General features: G+C 33.2%; 1 protein-coding gene across 1 annotated transcript in view; it reads left to right on the plus strand.

The window, feature by feature from the left end:
* The window catches only part of LOC127713947 (uncharacterized), a 43,665-nt gene extending 25,052 nt beyond the window's left edge, over positions 1 to 18,613 (plus strand). Inside the window, exons 2-5 of the mRNA XM_052219900.1 lie at positions 4,288 to 4,359; positions 6,053 to 6,415; positions 13,939 to 14,157; positions 18,531 to 18,613. Of these exons, the coding sequence (XP_052075860.1) occupies positions 4,288 to 4,359; positions 6,053 to 6,415; positions 13,939 to 14,157; positions 18,531 to 18,613 (737 nt within the window). The remainder of the gene's footprint in view (positions 1 to 4,287; positions 4,360 to 6,052; positions 6,416 to 13,938; positions 14,158 to 18,530) is intronic.
* Positions 18,614 to 22,168: the final 3,555 nt, after the last annotated feature.

Consider the following 22,168-nt stretch of genomic DNA (forward strand, 5'->3'; position numbering starts at 1 on the left):
TCCGTCGGAATTTTTTAAGGACGATGGTCCTATTTATTTGAATGCACATTTGTTGTCTTGTTATTTAGGATGATGATCCTTTTTTATTTGAGAACAGACATGTGTTGTCTTTTGGTTATAGGATGCTGGTCCTATAGATTAATTTTATGAAGGTGGTCTCTTTACTTAAGAGAGCGAACTTAGTTTGTCGTGTTTAATTTAAGGATTATCGTCTAATTTTTATTGATTGTTTTTGACGATGTCATTTTTTTTCGAAACACGGGGTGATTTTTGGTTATATGTAATCGGCTGGTTGATTTTATTTAGTTGAAATCCTTTATAATTTTACAGAATTTTTTACTTCATCCGTGCGTTTAAGGTTTTGCTCTTTATTCATTCCCTATTTAGTCAGTTTGAATTATGATTTTATTATGTGATTTGAAGATCTATATAACATTTGATATGCTATATGATGTGTACGATTTGAGAAGTTTACCTATCTAGCATATTTCAGTCATAATGAATAAACATGTTTCGTCAGTTGATTGACCTAGATAGGTCAGTATTGATTTTATTGCATTGATTGAACAGGTGAACTTTCTGTGAAACATTTATAAAGTGTAAAGGTAATTACGCAAGTTTGTTGTCAAATTTAAGGTGCGCTCGATAGCTAATGATGTTCATGAATGAGTTTTATTTTTGTTTTGCGGTATTTAGATAGAAGAATAACTACCACCTATTCTTAATTTTTATAAAACGAATTCAGCCCCTCGTTTGTGGGCTCCATATAGAACATGTTATTTTATTTTATTTGAGGTAATTATAGGTGCTGTCGGTATACTTTGACAAGTGTCACGTGACGGGTAGTATTGAAATGATTGGCACATTCCAAAGTGATAGAAGTATTATGTTTGCAATGTGGGTTTATCTTTTAATCTGAGTTGACATTTTGTCGTATTTAGCTGTTTTTTGTTTTTTGTTTTTATTTTATATATATATTCGTTTTTATGGAATATATTATATTTTGTAGATGGCTGAGCCACACTTAATTTTAAAGCCTAGACATACACTAGTTGGGAAAGGTCTATTGCCAATAATTAAGAAATTAACGGCAGAATCTTTTAAGGATGTTCTGATGCTGGCTGGAAAAGACGTAAATTTGGAGAACGGTCTGCAACTCATGCACCAAGCCATTCTTTATGCCAATTTGATTGGCGGCCCAAAGGGTTCATCTTTAACTACTCTTGATCATGGTAAGCCATTTTTAATCCTGATAAATATATCATTCATAATATAGGTCGGAGTGTGACATGGGTGCAATTTTCTCATTCATTTTGGATAAGAATATATAATGTCAATAACTTATAAAATTAAAGGCATATAGGGTAGATGTGCATGTAACAAAACCTGCAATCGATTTGACGAAACAAAGTCAGAAGTTTTTCTGTCTAGTACGTTTTTGTGTACTTCTTAATTTATCATAACCAAATTGTATGTTTTACTATTTTTAAACGATTTCGAACTTGTAGAAAGATGTTTACTGAGAAACTACATTGTAGTGCACTTGCTATTTTGAGTTTGTACGCAAATTTATTTTAAAAGGTTGGCAGATAATCAATATTTTGAATAGTAAATTCTCATCAGAGTTGATTGAATTGAAAATTGGGAAAATTTCATGCTCACAAAAATAATCTTTGTCAATGGAGTACACTTAGCCGAAATGCAATATATTGGGTAATAATTGTAAGATTATTAGCTTTTAGTGTTTAATATTGGTATAATTATTAGTTATCTTAGTTAGTAGAATGTAAAATTTGATATGAATCTTTCAGGTGCATCGAGATCTGCTGCATCTACTACTAGACCTGTTACACCAATGGCTGGTGTCCAGGGGCCACAAATTCCAAATACCCCGGTTAGTATTTCTAACTCCACTAAAACTAGTTTTCATCTTGAGGGAAGACTTCGGAAAATGGAAAACAGTTTTGACAATTTGAAAAATCAGCAAATTTCGGATAAAGTTACAGAAGCATTAAAAAGTGTTAGAGCTTTGGCCGGGAGGCCAAAGTTGACGCCACCAAGCGTTCTTATAGCTGCATTAGAGTTTTTTGGTTGAGTGTGCTAATAAAGCAAGTCACCCAGAGGCTGATTTCTTTAGTAAGGCCTTGCAGGCTTGTAGACAATTTGAAAATCATGATGACATGTTTAAAATTGCTTGGGTCTTCAGAAGATAAAAAGATTTCAGCTACTATTGCTGAATGGCAAAAGAATGCTAGGAAAAATGAGAAAACTGAAGAGAAGGTTGATAGCAAGGGTTGTAACCAAATGCCTATTCAAAGTGTGTCGGGTCCATCAGCTTTTCCATATCCTGGTCCAGCGTTCCCTTATAATCTGTTCCCTGTAGGTTATGGTAATGGTTTTCCCGGCACATGGTCCCGCTGCTCCACCTTTCAGTGATTCAAGTATGATGCGAAACCCAGGTTTTCGCCCTAGATTCCAAAGGAGAACTAAGGGCGCTTGTTTCTTCTGTGAGGGGAATGGTCATCACGTGAACTCTTGACCGAAGTTGAAGAAGGAGTAGTTAAAATGTTTGCATTAAGTTTTTTCTGGATTACCTAAAAGTTTTTCCGTTAAAATTTCGTAAAGTTTCAAAGTTTTCTGGCTTTCATTCCATTGGAATCTAATCCTTAGTGGCTTATTTTTAGTCACGCGGAATGGAGGTCGGGGAATTTTTTCTCTGTAATTTTTTTTCATTTTAGGGTTTTATCAAAAAAAAATGAAATTTGAATTATTTGAATGGGAAATTAGGTCATTATTTGACCCTAGCCGTATTGATTTTAAAGAAAACAAAGAAGTTTGGGTGGATTACTGAGGAAGAGTTCTCCTACCTCCATTTTCAGTTCCCCGCGCAGAAGTAGCAGCAGAAAATAGTATTTTTGATTTAGCCAAAAAAGTTATGATAGATACTCTAGGATAAACAATTTTGTAGAGAACTCTGTAGGTTCCCTATTTAAGGAAATTGCTCGTTCACCTCAAACAGCTAAGAGAGTATTTGACGAAGTGGGTGACACAACCAAATTGCCTTCATCATTTCTCTAACTTCTCATTTTTTCAAGTGTTATTTGTATGAAAATAGTTTTCAGTGTATTTGTATTTAACGTTTACCGAATATTTGTATATATATGAATAAATTTGTATTTGTTAATATTGTATTTATTTACTTACTGATAACAATAAATGTGGAGTAATTGGTAATGAGACAATTATCAGACAATACGGCATATAATGATTACCAGTTTACGAAGAAAACGACTATAAATTTCATGGTTTTGTCTTTCACATATATTAAAAGAATTAGTCTTGGTTAGTTTGGGGTTTTTGTTTTTGTGAGTTTTGGGATTAATAGTTGATAAGGTATGATGGACGGATAGGGGTTTGCTTCAATGGTAACAATCTTGAGAGTAAGGATATGCGAACTGAAATTTCACGCTCCAATACTAAAAGCATCTAGTTACTTGGAGTGTGGTGTCACTTAGGATAGCCCTATATCCTAAGCGACATCTCACGAGAAGTCACGAGACCTTTAGATTTAAATCATATTTCGAGATGCAGTCGATCTAAGGATGGAGGTTGAATCTTCCTCTCTCTGAGATAGCATTTGTTTGTTGGTTTGGTGAACTTCATGTTCGTTAGAATAAGAACTCTCGACTACTATTTTGTTTTCCCCCGTCCCGCCCTCCCTCGTTGTCTGTGTTTTATCACACTCCAAGAATTGGATGCTCTCTAAAATTTCACGCTCCAATACTGAAAGCATCTAGTTACTTGGAGTGTGGTGTCACTTAGGATAGCCCTAAATCCAGTGTCTATGCTGGGATTCGAACTCGAGACCTTTATCATATAGACCTACGATTCATACCCCTACACCAGGACGACTCCCTGTTAATTTAATATATTTAATCATTGTGTCCGGGACTCATAAAGGATATATACTATATAATAATATATAAAGTAAATTATAATGATTGTGTGGCGCTCTAAACTAAATTTTATGAAGCGTAATTGTTTTTTTAAATCTAATCTAGAATAGCTGGGATGTAAAATAGTTACCCCATTCGGATTTGGTGTGTCAGTGTAAGATCAACCTCTGGCCTCCGGCCATCGGGATGATCTTACATTGACACACCGCGTCCTCATGGGAGAACGATTACGGAATATATACGAGAATAGCTCAGCTTAATGTTGTAATTGTCTGTGCCTGCATGGGTATTGGAAACTCTGTTCATAATGAATGTGGTTTTTTTTTTTCAGATTCTGGAGCAACGTACATTATATGGGGAAGAAAACAGTGCCCAAATAATAATACAGAACTTGTGTATTCAGGTATACTATAGATTTGCTATGCAATTTCACTTTTAATCAAATGAAAGAGACCTTCTGCAAGTCCCATTTGAAAAGCGCATCTAAAATGCTTATATGCAAGAGAGAGGCGAAAGATACCAAAGGGACATTCAAACTCATAAGTCGAAAATAAACTGACAACGCCATGGCTAAAAAAGAAAAAGACCAACAGACAAATAGTACACGAAACACAACATAGAAAACTTAAGACTGAGCAATACGAACCCCACCAAAAACTGGGGGTGATCTCATGTGCTCCGGAAGGGTAAGCAGATCCTGATTCACATGTGGCACTCGTCGTGTTGCTCATGTTAGTACAAATCCGGTAATAAGTCTCGGTAGGTCACATTCGGGGGAAAGGAGACGGGATTGTAGTTACGACATCTGGAACATATCCGCTATCATCTGTGAAACGGATGTTCCATAACGATCAACCAACTGGTGATGGCGTCCGTAAAATTTAAGTATGGATGATTTCAACTTCACTACTGGGGACTCTTGGTTTGATGCTACATAGAAATGGTTGGGAAGCTGAAATCATCTCTTTTGTCGTAAAGTTTTGCTTTCAACCGACCCTCATTGTCAATTTCTAGATGTAAGTCAATATATGAGGCAGACTTAACTGTATCCGTTGTATCCTTAACCTCAAGTTCGATGGCATAGATGCGTTAAACATAGTCACCAAATTTTGAATATTTATTGAGAGAACATCATCTTTTTAGCGGAAAGTAAAGTTAAAGGATACTGCTAACTTCTTTTTTTCTCCTTAAGAAGTTCCTGTATGAAGTCAGCCTCATATGAATAAAGGAACAAGTCGACAAGAAGAGTGGCATTGTTGGTTCCTATGGGGATGCCGATTGTTTGTTGACAAACACGTCCTCCAAACGTAACAAATATGTTGTCAATCAAGAAATCAAGCATCTAGATAATGTCAGTTTCAGAGAATTTTTTTCTGTTTTTTAGAAACTAAAAATATTTACCAAGATGTGCAAGTTTCTTTAAACTTGTAAAATATGCTGCACATGACCAAAGTGGAGCTGAATGGTAAATTTCAGTAAGACTGATGTTATAATATATATTAATATATCCAAATACAGGATGAAAATATAATTCAAAAATGAAACGTGTACATAAGAAAGCATCTTTGGATTATTATATCTATTTTCAAATATTTTTTTGGCGAGAGCGGAAAAGAGAGACCATCGGAGCGGTGATACTGATGCAAATTTTGATATCGCTTCTCTATATTGTAAGGAGTCACGATATGATGTGTATGAGTGGTTTATTTCATTCCAAATGCTCAATATATATTTTCTCAGTTTCATTAGTTATATCGTTCTGTTAAGGAAAATTAAAGAAACGAAGAATTTGAGTTCAAAGGACCGAACGTATAATTATTGGTTAAATGCTCAATTTTGGGCTTTGTTTGCTTCGACTAATGAACAACCATTGTAATAAACATTACCCAGCAGACGATGCATAAAGAAATAACTAAAATGTAAAAGCAAACAAATCATCAAACAGAGACAAAGGCTCGTAATCTAATTGTTTATAAAAAAATTAAAAGTTCACACAATAATTTAAAACAGAATTGCTGCTTTATTTTTGTTGTTGTTAAATATAACACATGCACAACATATATTTGAATAGGAAATGTTTTGTCTGTTTCCTTTAGGATATGCAGGTGGGGGACATTACACAGAGAAGGGAGCGGCTGTCGAATACGTATGTTTACCACCAGACCCAAATTATGTTAAGACTAGTGGCAAGGATGAAGGCCGAATGTACGGTGCAGAATTTTACACTAATTTTTTTGCTTCTGATGGTGCGGATGAAGACGTCCCTTGTGCTCTCTGTCGAACAAATCATGCTAACACAGCTATAATGATCCCAGGAAAGAATACGTGTTACAGTGGCTGGAAGGTTGGATATCATGGATATTTGTCATCTGGATATTATGGCAATGATGCTGCTACAACTTATGTGTGCGTTGACATAAAGCCAGAGTATATTATAGGAGGAGTGAATCAAAATCTTGGTAAACTCTTTTTTGAAGTTCTTACCAAACGCGGTTCGTTGAAGTGTCCAACATATAAAAACAACTACCCACTGACATGCGTAGTTTGTTCTAAGTGAAAATAAAAATAGGATAAAAATTAAAATAAAATAAAAACTATGTTTCAATTGTTTTATGCAACTAACTTACAACTCTCCTCTTTACTACTGAATGCAAAGACGCAAACTTTAACAAACAAAACAGCCTTTATCTCAATACTGGCCTGCGAACAAGCAAAATGTAATAAATAAATGTTAACCCCAATTTTCCACTGCACTACTGGAGGAAACTCGTACGGTAGGGTCTTTTGGCGAGTAGTAAAAATCTTATTTTGATACGATTACCCTTATCTATATATCCCCGCAATGCCAGGCGTCCTGTGTCTACTCATCGACGATATGTTATAAGAAATGCTGTCAATAAAACAGTTATTTGCTGCAAAGTCTCAGTTTGTCACTTAAGGAAGTTCGCTTGTCATGTTATGGAATTTTTGTCAGATTTTCGGAATCCTTTGGTTTTATCTATTTGAATGCCTTAAAAAATTTTGCCTATTGACCCCCATTTTTCTTTTTTAAAATATTTTACATGCATGAGTATGAGCAATCTGTAAAAGTCTTATAAAACTTTAATTATATTTTAATAGTTTTTGAGAACTTTAACTTGTCAATGATAAAGCTATGAAAAATCAAGAGAGAATATTTTCCGCCAAAATTTCAATGGCTAATATCTCGAAAACAAGCACATTGACATATATTTTATTTTTGCTCTTTTTGTTCCTTTATTAATCTATCAATATATACTAGTGTTATGAAAAGCTTGTTATTTTGAAACTGAGTAGCGAACCGCCTTAATGTTTTGAAGGATGTAACTAGTGTACCTTATGCACTGATTCTTACTCATACCAGTCCACCATCATCTTGATTGTTTAAAGGAGTAGGCCCAGTAAGACCTCTTTTTGGCCCCAAAATATAGCAATTTTACAAAATTGTTAAAATGTAAATTTTTAGCTATTTATTGGAAAGAAGAATACTTCTGTTACATAAATATGGGCTATTTTTGACAATAAAATGGACACGTATCGGGTACTAGCATCATTAAGTCATGCTAAATTACTGAAATCTTCAAAATTTTAGCATTTTGGTTATTTTTTAGACGGTTTCCGTCTGAAATGGAAGTGGCCGCATTTGTGTTCATTCTTAATATTTAAATGTAAGTTGTATTTAATGAAAATACATAACATATATAAAGGTTGAGAATGAACACGGATGCGGCCACTTTCATTTTTGACAAAAACCATCTGAAAAGTGACATATTATGGCATATTTGATAGATTTTTCATATTTAAGCTTGAATTTGAGCGTCTTTAATGACTAAATCAGTTCAAAACTTTCACATAAACTAATTGAATCGACTGAAGTAGACACTTAAGTGTTTAAAAAGTGTCTTAAATCTTTCATCAGATAAACCTGAATTTTGAGGCCAAAATCGGCCCTTACCGGACCTACTCTTTTGTCATCTTGATTTCGATATTGTTACCAGATACGTAGTTTGTTAAAGTAATGGTCATAGCCATCAAATGAATATACCGTGTTTGTAAGAACACTCGAAATCAAGGAGATATGGAGTATACGCCCATGAAACAGCAACCCAACGACAAAAACAAGCAACGGGTAACTAGAGGGCAACATAAGTCTTTAACAATAATCCCAGGTGTCTTTAACAATCAAAGAAAAAAAAAAGAAATATGGAATAAAACAACCACGGACGAGTGAAGTCTTTGGACTGGCAGATAAATACAACAAAGCCCTTTTCACACAATTTCGATTAGTGGAATGAAATAGAAAGACACGTAAATCATGTGATAAAAAAAATCTACAGGAAAAGCGCTTTACTTTAAAATAGAATAACAGTTTAATAGATAAACAAATCATAACACAATTAAACAACAAACAAACAACATAAATACTACGAATACATATAAAGGCATTCTCACAGTTACTGAAAGTACTATGCTCAAAGTAACAAATATGCTGATATGAAATCAAACTGTCCAACATCCATCTCTCTATCTCACTGAAGTTTTCACATATCAACGTAAAGAGCAGAAAGACAATATCTTGCACAACGACCAGATCAAACAATACAGAATGTAAATGTAGAAAACGAATTAAAAGAAACATTTTAGTATTGTTTCAATCTATACACTAGCGAATTGTATTGGTTGTCCCCAACGAATTCTACACATATCAAGTTAACAATAGTCCAGTATAATACTAATCTTCATCAATAAGTTTATTGAGCAAAAAATAATTTTTTGAAAGATTATTCTAAAAATTGCTTTTCATTTTACGGCAACTGATCAATAAAACCACTTTTCATCGTTGTTAAACACTGAGAACTCTACAGCTAAACATTGTGGTGACCTTTCAATAACATTCAACCAAACTGTCCCTGCACAAAAGTTTTGACTCAATAGATTATAATTTTCAGTGCGGTTACGGGACGTCAAAATCATTTTAAATTTATTTCTGTGTGAATAATATGCAAGCAAAAAAATATTCAAAGTTTCTCCTATTCGATTTCGCTTCAAAATAAAAATTAAAAAAAAACAACAACAAAAACATTACCAACGTTCCATGAAGAACTTATGAATTATTGCTCCGTTTAAATGATTTGAACAATTTCTTTTTAAATGGCATCGCTCGCCCCATAATTCACAGAAAATTACATCTCATTTGATGTTGAAAACTAATTTCTCTCCTAAGAACAGAATTTTGTAAATTTCAAAATATTTTTTTCCCCACCAAACAGGTAGCGCTTGCTAACATGTACATTTCGAGGGAAAATAACAAAGTAAACATTTCACTCGGTTACTCAAAATGTCCAAAGAACAAGTGGTCAATTTTGAGTGGCATATTTGTAAAATATCAATAAACAGATTACTCTTTTCGATTGTGAGTTTTGAGAAATAAGTAAAAATGCCAACCAGAGTGACTCTTACCTCGAATTTGACTTACTATATCGCTGAATTGCAAAAGGAACCACCAACAAATTGCAAGATTAGTCACTTTTTGCACCTCAGTATTTGTATTCCTATGCACTACCGAGTCGAAGCATTTTTTGCCGGGGTAATTTAGACGCAGTGGACAAGGAACAGCAACGAAATCATTGTCTTTTTAGTTTATAGCATAAATGTTCTCTAATATATTTCACCACATCCATTTTATTGTAAACGTTTCCGGTGTTGAACCATACAACATATCAAGAATAAATCTTCAATGTAAATAAAAAGTAGCTGTTGTTCAACCGCGCGGAAGTATGTTGTTCAGAGTGCTGTTTAAAGAGAAAGAACTAATTTGACTGGTATATTGTTCCTATATAAAAATGGTTATATTAACGTTTCTATAGAGGTTTACGTATTCTTCTTGTTTTTATTTTTTATTTTAAAACAACACCTTTTTCAATATATGATTATAATCAGTCGTTTATACAATTCGTCACCATATTAGGTAAAAGCAAAACTACACTTTTCTTTAAAAATGTCTTATGCACATCGCAATATTGAGACATTCGTTTATCATATACAAGTAAACCTTCTGATATCCTTTGTGACCTTTTCTAGCTCTAGAATGATAAGGATCAATTTGTGTCTCTTAATTTCCTCATAGCTGATATTCGACATCTTACCATGATTGCATGGTTAATATATTTTCTTTGTTTTAAGGTCAATCTGGTCACCACAGAAGAGAAGAGGTTATTGCTCAATGATCCAGATGTACTAGTTAATCGACTGAACCGACTGGAAAGTGTCCTTACGGTACTCAATAGTACAATACAGCAACAGTCAATAATAATTCAGAAACAGGAAAAGACAATCAAACAGTTACAAGATTATTTTAGCACTGCGCAAAGTAAGACTATTTATGATGTTATTTATAGTTCGTACTTTTAACTTACTATTCATTAAAATCCGCTTTATTTGATGACTAGATTATAAAAAAAACCTAACTCTAACAGACACAAGATATGGTTTTTTCTTCTCTTTTTAAGATTGCAATATAGCTAATAATTCGAGATTTCAAAAGTGAAAGATATTGTATCAGTTAAGGAATATTGTTCATAAATTCTTAATTTTAAAAGGTCTTCTAATGTCTCCTTCCGTGGCTGCATAAAAAGTAGCTAAAATCAACACATTTTATAAACCCGTGTACAACGATATTAATAAAGTTAAAATTTTAAACTTACACTTCAGAAATATTCATAGAGGTAATGATTTTATACAAAATATTGCTCTTTTTTATCTTTAGAATATTAGCCCTTTGTATTGTGACGTCATGAATATTCCCACAAAACATTGTGAAAAGGCATTTAATGTTTCTTTCCAGTAAAATAGGGTTTAAACCATACAAAATTCCTAGACATTAAACGTTTTTATTCTTCTCTCCACTTTTTTATAGGTTTGAACTACTGCGTGTACTTGCGTATTTTCAGCGTATTTGTGTCTTTTAAACCAAACGCATGTTAAATTGCAGTTAATGAACCGATTGGTCATCTCCTAAAAAATGTATGGTTCATAGCTTTACCTCTGTCAATATACTCTTTGACAGATGACCGACTTGCCCATATATTACTATACGGACGTCAATGCCATAATTGCTAATGTGCTTTCAATGTCTGAAGTAAAAAAAATATATTCCAGGCCTTGGGACAACGTATATTAGATGGGGAAGAAAACAGTGTCCAAATAATAGCACAGAATTAGTCTATTCAGGTAAGAATGTAATCAAAATACATGAAACAAAATTCATTTAAATAACAATCAAATAACTCCAACATTGCCTTATTAAACACAGATGACTCTAGTTTTTCTATCCGAACAGCTGCAGGGGCATTCTATCATTGAAGATTTCTATGGACATTTTTTATTGTTTTTACCATATAGCTATTCCTCTTTTTGTGACAGAATTAGGATATTTCGTCGTCGGCGGCGTTCACAAATATTCACTCTGTGGTTAAAGTTTTTGAAATTTTAATACCTTTCTTAAATTATCCTGGATTTCTACATGGACAGAATCTTGTTTATGATCATAAGATAGTATCCAGAAGTAAATTTTGTAAAAAAAAAATTCTATTTTTCCGTATTTTACTTATAAATGGACGTAGTTTTTCTGCCAGTTAACATAACATTCACTCTGTGGTTAAAGTTTTTGAAATTTTAATAACTTTCTTAAAATATCCTGGATTTCTACCAAACGTGGACAGAAGCTTGTTTATGATCATTAGATAGTATCCAGAAGTAAATTTTGTAAAAAAAAAAATCCTGTTTATCCATATTTTAGTTATAAATGGACTTAGTTTTTATGCCAGTTAACATTACATTCACTCTGTGGTTAAAATTTAATTTTTTTTAATAACTTTCTTAAACTATCCTTGATTTGATCAAACTTGGACAAAAGCTTGTTTATGATCTAAAGCTAGTATCTAGAAGGAAATTTTGTAAACATTTATTTCCTTTTTTCCGTATATTACTTAGTTCTTCTTCCAGTTAACGTTACATACAGACTGCAGTTAAACTTTTCAAAACATTTATTAAATTTATAAACCATCCTAGATGTTTACCAAACTTGGACAGAAGCTTCTTACACTAAAAAGATAGTAACTAGAGGAAAATTTAAAAACAGAAACATGTTTAAACTCTTTTATAAATCTAGAGATTTGATTGCATACTGTATTCATTTTTTACAAGAATAACTTTTTTCATACATTTCAAACGTTTTATTTCATTAACTGTAAATCTATTATGTGCATTCCCCTATTACACTGAAAACATAGACAACAGCAAAAGTAGGCAAGACACTGGGTTCTGCGGAACCCTTACGAATTTTTTCCATTTAGTTCTCATTTGTTTTTGGTTTCCCCTTTATTTTATATTCCGTTATCCCATTCCAGCCCCTAATGTATGTATTCATATGCAACTGTGCAGTGTTGTTTCTGATTATTTTTTTCTTCTTGAACGACGGTTTGCAACAAAAACTGTAGCTACCTTAGCTAGGTTCCTGTTGTAGCTAGCAATTTTTATCCTTGCTTTCCTTGTTAAAGAGAGTGGTTATATGTTGGCATCTTCACTATGCATATTTTTTATTGTGTTATTTTATGTATTTCACGACATTTTGCCCAAACAGGTAATTGAGAATGTTCTGCGCCCGTAAAATTGGTCAAATACCACACCACAATTTGTGCCTGTACCGTATGTTGTTTGTTGTTGTTTGCCATGTGTATGGACAGAAGCTTCTTACACTAAAAAGATAGTAACTAGAGGAAAATTTAAAAACAGAAACATGTTTAAACTCTTTTATAAATCTAGAGATTTGATTGCATACTGTATTCATTTTTTACAAGAATAACTTTTTTCATACATTTCAAACGTTTTATTTCATTAACTGTAAATCTATTATGTGCATTCCCCTATTACACTGAAAACATAGACAACAGCAAAAGTAGGCAAGACACTGGGTTCTGCGGAACCCTTACGAATTTTTTCCATTTAGTTCTCATTTGTTTTTGGTTTCCCCTTTATTTTATATTCCGTTATCCCATTCCAGCCCCTAATGTATGTATTCATATGCAACTGTGCAGTGTTGTTTCTGATTATTTTTTTCTTCTTGAACGACGGTTTGCAACAAAAACTGTAGCTACCTTAGGTAGGTTCCTGTTGTAGCTAGCAATTTTTATCCTTGCTTTCCTTGTTAAAGAGAGTGGTTATATGTTGGCATCTTCACTATGCATATTTTTTATTGTGTTATTTTATGTATTTCACGACATTTTGCCCAAACAGGTAATTGAGAATGTTCTGCGCCCGTAAAATTGGTCAAATACCACACCACAATTTGTGCCTGTACCGTATGTTGTTTGTTGTTGTTTGCCATGTGTATGTGACTGTTTCATTTCAGAAGAGTTGGCTGTTGATTGGTATAGTCTGACACGTACTTAAATCCCATTCGGTTCTATAAAATTACACTGTTTATTTTAAATACTGTTTATAACCACTGTGTCGATCACTCTGTGGTATCTGTTTTGTCCCCGCGGTATCACAATCACATAAGCTAGCGCCCATATGTTCGCATGAACTATTATTGACACAGACATTTTTCTGTCAGTTAACTGTTCATTTAATATAAAAATCATTCGAAACACGTTTTTTTATACCCCCATGCAGGCACAGACAAATTCTCGGTTATCAATGTTCACTATTGATTTTACCTTTTTTGATGAAAGCCCCACTGATAAGTATTATGTAGACGAAACGCGAATCGGTCGTTCTAAATTATTATTTGTGTATCTTAGATGTGTTTGATAATGAAAATCTTGTATTACTTGAAATGTAACAAGTGAATGTATAATCATTTTACGGTCGATTTTAGAAAACACTGCTTAGACCACGGCTTTTTATACACATATACGTATCATATTTGAAGTATAGCAGGTGTACTTTCTTTTAATTACAGGCTTTGCAGGTGGTGGCAATTATGCTGATACAGGCTCAGCTGCTGAATACGTATGTTTACCACCAGATCCAAACTATGTAAAGACCAGTGGGAGTGACTATAGTCGTATGTACGGTGCAGAATTTAATTCCAACTTTTTTGCCTCCAATTCTGATGACGAGGACGTTCCCTGTGCTCTCTGTAGAACAGAACGTGCTACATCTATTATAATGATTCCTGGTAAGAACACATGTTACAGTGGATGGAAAGAGGAATATCATGGATACTTGGCCTCGGGATATCATTCTCATAATGTTGCTTCTGCCTACGTATGCGTTGACATACACCCAGAATACATTATGGGAGGTGTGGACCAACGTTACGGTAAACTTTTCTATGAAGTTGTTACCAAATGCGGATCTTTGAAATGTCCACCTTATATAAACAATTATCCATTGACATGTGTAGTCTGTTCTAAGTAATAAAATAAAAGATACCAAATATGTATTCAGATTTTTTAATATATACATTGCTCAAGTGAATGTCGAAGGATTTGTAGGAATCGATGGTCGAAAACAATTGTATTTCTATGGACAAAGCTCAGGTCATTCATATACTTCTGTCACTTTCATTTTTTAATTGGCTGTTGCTACACGGAGTAATAAAATCAAAGGGGGAACACAACAACAACATTTAAAGTCTAATAAAAAAGACAAAAAAAAAAAATCGCCAGAAAGAAAAACTAAGAAAGGACAAACACTTTGCGCCCACAACTCAACTACACAGAAAACCTTAATATGAGACAGATACGTTTATTTAATAAATGATTGAGATATATAATACGAACAAAGTAAAAGTGTATGTCTAAACACACTTCAGTATTAAAGACCATTAGCAAATGCTAAAAGAGAGGCAGAAGATACCTGGGGACATTCAAACTCACAAGTCGAAAATAAGCTAAAAAAGCCATGACTAAAAAAGAAAAAGACCAACAGACAAACAATAGTACATAAAACATAACATAGAAAATAAAATTTAAAAACTGGGGCATAATTCAGGTGCTGCGGAAGGGTAAACAGATTCTGCTCCACATATGGCACCCGTCGCGTTGCTCGTATTAATACAAACCGGGTAATAAGTCTAATTCGGTGATCACATTCGGGAACAGGAGGCGGAATTGTATTTACGACATTAGGAACACAACCGCTATCATTTGTAAAATGGATATTCCATAACGGTCAACCAACTCGTGATGGCGCCAGTAAAATTTACGAAGGAATGATTTCAACTTCTCCACTTGGAATTCTTAGTTTTATAGCATCCTTGTGAGCAGCAACCCTCTATCAAGGAAATTATAATATGATAGGAAATACAAGCCCTGGAATATCGTATCAACTGGGAGACACATACTCCGAATGCAGGCACTGCTGGAATATTGCTACATAGAAATGGAAAGATAACAATTGGGCAGCTGAAATCATCTTTTTTGTCGTAAAGATTTCTTTACAACCGACCCTCATTGTCAATTTCTAGATGTAAGTCAAGATACGAGGCAGACTTAACTGTATCTATTGTATCCTTTACCTCAAGTTCGATGGGATAGACATTAATTTTAAGGAATCTACTAATTTCTTTCTTTCTTCTTAAGAAGTTCAACAAATTTTGAAATATTTAGTAAGAGAAAATCATCTATATATTGGAAAGTTTAATTTAAGGAATCTACTAATTTCTTTCTTTCTTCTTAAGAAGTTCCTGTATGAAATCAACCTCATATGAATAAAGGAACAAGTCGGCAAAAAGAGGGGCACAGTTGGTTCCAATGGAAATGCCGATTGTGTGTTGAAAAATTCCTCCTCTATACAAGAAAAGATTGTTAAAATTTACGTAAACAACAACTTAATATAAGAGATAAGGTTCAATGTTAACTTCAGTTCAGTAGACCAGAGAAAAACTATTGTTTTGTTAAATGTGTGTATTGTGAACAAAATATAAAAAAGAGATACATTTTGTATGTTGTTTTATATCATGACACAACATCCTTACACGTATTGCATACAATCATAAGCAACAAATGATGAGTTTTATAATATTCTTAATTTAAGAATATTTCACAGAACTTCAACGTGTAATGAAAACTCACAATGTTTGTATTGATAGTTTTTTTTTACATCAGTCTAAAAATACAATACAAATGAATAAAGATTGAGCAACACAAACCACAACAAAACAACCGGAATGATCTCAGGTGCTCTGGAAGGATAAGCAGTCCCAGCTCCACACGTGGTATGTGTAGTACATAGCATTCGGTGATTAGTGATTAGGTGACAAAATGGATAGGATATTAACTACGGCAATAGAAACATATATGGGGTCATCTATGACATAGATGTTCAATAACGCTCAAACAAATTACGATAACGGCCGTAAAACGCTCGAAGGGATGACTTAAACTTTACCACCTGGGACCCTTTGTTAAAAAAGCTTCCTTGTTAGTAGCAATCCACGCATGAGAAAATGATGATAGGAAACGCACAGTTTGAATATTCTATCAACTTGGAGAAATGTATTCCATATGCAGTCGCTGCGTGAATGTTATAAAAAATTGAAAACAACACGTTTAATAATTTCATGCGTCCGAAGCGCTTTTCATCAGGAACGCTCAAAGCCAAACATTTGAAATCCGAGGGATATATAAGTACCGAAACAGTTGAAGAGCAATATGACAAAAATACATAAAACAAATAGCCAAATTTATCTAAGGTCAACTTTGCATGAGGGAGTTGAAACCTTAGTTTCTTTATAATTTCAAAATTTATAAACGGATAATTTTAGAAAGATTTGTTATAAATCATGTCAGTACCGAAGCAAACCATTCAAAGTCAATGAAACATGACTGAAGTTGCAGGGCCAAATAATCTCTGTAAGTGAGATATGATAATTCTATTACAACAGCATACTAAATATTATTGACCTTTTGTTAATGGTTCTCCATAAACTGACCTAATAAATAACTTTAAGTCAATGAAACATTGTCTAGGAGGCAAGGACGTTTGACCTCCATAACAGTAAGCCAATGCTTAAACAAATTCATATCAAATACCAATTGACTTATCGTTAGTTGTCCCGTCTTAAAAAATACCTCATCTTATCACATTTCTTTTAAATGTTGACGCTGCCGAAACAGCACGCCTCCATTACCTCGTAGAGGCGATACAAAACATATCTATTCTAACATTTGTTTGCCCTTTTGAATCCTCCATTTCTACTTAAGAAAATGCCTGTACCAAGTCAGGAATATGACAGTTGTTATCTATTCGTTTGAAGTGTTTGAGCTTGTGGTTGTGCCATTTGATTAGGGATTTTTCGTTTTGAATTTTCCTCGGATTTCAGTATTTTTGTGATTTTACTGTTTATATCTGGAAAATCTATATTTGATATAATGTTATTGCAATTTTATTGATGTTTACATGTTAAACACCATTCATACAGTTTACATGTTGTAATGATATTGGAAAATAATTTTTTATTCATATTGACGTTTTATTTGCTTTTATATCAAATGTTCATTAAAATTCATATTAAGCTGATAGTTCCAAGGTTAAATGTGTTGATACTTTATGTATTGTGTAGCTGCACTGTTGACCTTTATCTAGCATATCTTATTCTTATATATTTCTCTCAAAATCTGTTTTAGGAATATGTACTTGCTGTTCTAAAACCACGAATTCAATAAAGTGCCTAGGACGGAACTCAGTTGCGAATTTAAACGTGTTATATGATTCTACTAAGAAAAGAATGGATCTTCTCAAATTTTGCTTTTTTTTTTTTGATTTTATAAAGAATATTCCCAAAGAAGGGGATGCCATCCCATAGTCCCCTCGTCATGGATCGGCATTGGAATAGTCGCATGTCATAAAAGGTTTTGGGAATGACGGACAAATTTCCAGTTCCATACTCTAAGACGGGACATTTAATCTTCTTCAACCGTAACATGTCAACGAATTTATTTCTTAGTGGAAAATGTTTTGTGATAAATAGTAACGTTTACGTCTTACATTATTGTTTCGAACGAAAAGTTGTTTATTTTTAGTTGTATTATTCCTTTGAAATTGGTAAAACACGATTATATTCTTATATATTATATACATGATATATTTACGCTTTCAATGATTTTTTGTTTTTGTTTAGTTTTACACAAAGGAATTATATGAAAATCAGTTTAGCAATGAAAATGACAGTCGTTTATACCATTATGGAAAATTTATGAGTTGGTCGAACGAAGGTTACCCTTTGATAAAGTTAGTTATATACACGTTATTTTTAAACGTGCCATTGTCCTAATGCATGTAGCAATTTTGATACCTTTTGTGACCTTATCTAAGACTTGATTGATAAGATTTGTGTCAAATCGTTTCTTCATAGCACACAACATACATTCAAGTATGATTATGTGGTTAATATATTTTCTTTGTTTTAAGGTTTATCTGGTTACCACTGAAGAGAAGAGGTTATTGCTCAATGATCCAGATGTACTCGTGAATAGGTTAAACCGAGTGGAAAGTATTGTGGCGATACTAAATGCAACAGTAAAACAGCTAACTACTAAAAACCAGCAACAGGAGAATATGATTCAACAGCAGCAGACATCAACCCAACAACAACAGACATTGAACCAACAACAGGAACAGACAATTAAACTCTTGCAAAGCTCAGCTAACAGCATTAAAAGTAAGACTATTACGCTATTCATAATTATCTTACATTTGTCATAATATTCTTTAAAACACTAATCGACCAACATGACCTATATAAACTTTTGATAAATCTTTGGTAAAATCTTGTGGTCAGGAAATGCCAAAAAATTCTCGTTCAAACCGTCATTTAACTTCATGGCAAAATCCGTTGATGAAAAACATACGGTAGCATACAGTAACATAGAGGATTCCTAGATGTCTCTGGTCTAATGCCAATACACTACCAAGTTATCAACCAGCAATGCAAGTAAATAATAATGTAACTCGCGCCCTTATTATCAAATGGATGACGAAAAAGTAAAGTGTATCTTTTCAATTAGGAGTTGGACTTGAAGTTACACATTAGAGTGGAACTTTCAAGCATAGTTCTGTTGAATTTTAGCTGAAACAAATGAATGCAATTAGAGATTGATCAAGTACACACGTAACTGTCATAAATGTTCATTAGCCTTAATGATAAATGGTAAGATTACCTTCTGTAGACACGCGTAAGGTCAATAGAGAGATATTTCTCGACATTGCCTTATATTAACATTTCAAAACATATTTTCTTTTATACAAGAGTATTTTAACTGGTATGTAAGGTCAGTTCATAAAGAAATTGATACATCCATATTTGGAACCATTGTTGATCTCAACTGAATTGTAAACAGTAATGAACTATAGGCTCCGTGTTGAAGACCAATCTGATCCTGATAATCGGTACCTATAATGATTTACTTTTACAAATTGTGACTTGATGGAGAGTTGTCTCATTGGCACTCATACCACATCTTCTTATATCTATATACATGTAGTACTAGAGCTAATTTCCTAAATATTCCTTTTGTTATTTACATTTCTAAATAATCTAAAAACAATCAACAATCTACCTCAGGACAGGAATGACCTAATAAATTTGATCACAGATAACATTATAATTCTTTTTAATTGGTTTGATCGTAAGCTGGCCGAGTGGTCTAAGCAGTTACTACTGTAATCACTGGCCAGTCAACACTGAGGTTGTGAGTTCGAACCCCGCTCGTGCGGGTGCACTCGACTTCAATCTTAATTGACTAGGATTGTTAGTTTTTCTATCGAAGGTCGGTGGTTTTCTCAGGGCACTCCGGCTTCCTCCACCAATAAAAACTGGCCTCCATAAAATAGCACAAAAGCGGTGCTTAAAAATGGAGTTAAAACTAAAAAAATCAACGTAAGCTGGCTCATGAATTTTTAACATATATTATACGCTTTCCCACCGTGCTCAGTTCACCTCTAAACTTGATTAAAAAACCCAGAATGATGAATACTTCCGTATGTTGTCATTGTTGTTCCCAACTTGTCATAAAGACTTTGTATGACATTTTTTATATGTATTTATCAGGTCTTGGAACAACATATATAAGATGGGGAAGAAAGCAGTGTCCAAATAATAACACAGAATTGGTATATTCCGGTAAATATTTATTGAAGTTCATTCTGTTTATTTCACACTTTTAGTAATTGCAAAAATTTGAAAATTTTGATAAAAACACCAAAGTCTGTTTCCTGTGCTACTTTAAAGAGTCAGTATCTGCAACATTTTTCAAAGCCGTGAAAATACATTAACTTTTTTCATATCATTGAGCAACCATGTTTCTAGTCATTTTCAGGTTTATAACAATACAAAATCCCTATTTCTTATGTTATCTGTCCAACAAGAGCTCATTAACTATGCAGGAATATACGCTCACGTCACAAGCTATTCTATCTCTTCTGTTTGCACGTTTGTATTTACGTATAAATAGAAAAAAAGACTTACTATTAATTTCTCTTCGGTATCCAAGAAAATTAATTTCATTTGCCAGTTTTCTGAAGATTTTTAACAGGTCGGGAACTATAAATTTCCTGATGTCAGAATATATTTGCATAGTAATTTTCCTATTAGAAAGGTTAACATAGCCTTGCAAAATTGGTCAATCGACTCAATGAACTACAATGCATTGAGGGCTACTATGAGTTTACTGCGAGAGGTTGTAAACTTATACATGTATTAAATAGTGCCTGGGACTCTGATAACTAATGTTTTTGTTCAGCGAATGTGTTTAATGTAACATCTTCAATTTGATGCTCAGATTTAAAAAAAAATTGTTTACTAGCTTCACGATTCGACTTTCTTATTCGTCTTGTAATAATAGTTGAACAGTTTTTGTCCATTTTTATACATTGAACATTTGCATTAATTTCACGTGAAACAGTGAAATTTCCAATGGAGTAATCACTGTCTGTATCCAACAAACAAGAGAAATATGATAGGCTTATATCCAACGCTGCAATTGTCACAAAATATGTTAAAGTTAGCGTCCTTGTCGCACATAAATATAGATAGCATCTAAAATGATTTTATTAAGATTGGCAAATATCTGAGTCACTAAAATATACATAAAAACAAACTTTGCAAAGACGAAAACAAAACAAATCTACAGCTACTTACAATTATTGTTTAAAATATTGCTTCATTACCTTCAGAATAAAAGGAACAGTTTGAAAAGGTCCAAAAAACCAAAATATGCCAAAAAATCAATATGGATAGATTTTGATAACATTGACAGACAAGCATTAATAAATTTCCTTTGCAGCTTTGATGACATATGATTTAGGATTAATACATTCTGTACCAGCCAAATTTAAAATATAAAAAAATACACATTATTCTATAGTAAACATCTACTTACAAGATAGTAATGGAAAACCAAACTTTCTGAAAGGATGTGATATGATTGCCAATGAGACAACTATCCACCAAGGTTCACATAAAGTGATTGTAGGTAATTATAGGCAACCGTGAGTCCTCCACAATGAGAAAAACGATATGGTGTAGACGGCTATAAATGGACCCGATTTTTGATTACGCGTGTTTGTTTCTTAAAGACAAATTAATAAACACATGCCCTTACTCGATTTAAATGACTTTTATATCATAAAAAGAAAGTACAATATCATAAAATCAATTTTGTGAAAAAAGCTGGGAAATTTTAGCTTCCCCAACAGATATTCGGGTAATTCAGACACTTGATTCTTCGCACAGAAGCAACTCCTCGTTAATCTGAGCATGGAATGAATACTTTATATCACGGACTATAAATGTGGATACGAAAAAAGAAAAATTAAGCAAATTTGTTTATACCGCCATGCATGCAAAATTGTTTGTATTTCAATATATAACACGTGTTCTCGGTTGATCGTTAACACATACTAGTCCATCATGCACAGTTACTCATTTAGTGGATTGGTCAAAAACCCAGGTAAAAAAATGCGTCATACGTAAATAAACAATAACAAGTACGCGAATATAAGTATGCTAACTCATGCATATCCATATAAGGTAGTGTTCTTGACTTTTTTAATAATTAATTAGTAGAGATATTACACTTTCAAAAATATTGTATGTAAATCAGGAAGGTATTCTATGTATTTTAAAGTCTGTAATTTTCATAAACTTTAATCAAGAACCATACTACAGTAAGATTTAAAATCAA

Source organism: Mytilus californianus, unplaced genomic scaffold (assembly GCF_021869535.1).
Source record: "Mytilus californianus isolate M0D057914Y unplaced genomic scaffold, xbMytCali1.0.p SCAF_9, whole genome shotgun sequence".
NCBI classification, from domain to species: domain Eukaryota; kingdom Metazoa; phylum Mollusca; class Bivalvia; order Mytilida; family Mytilidae; genus Mytilus; species Mytilus californianus.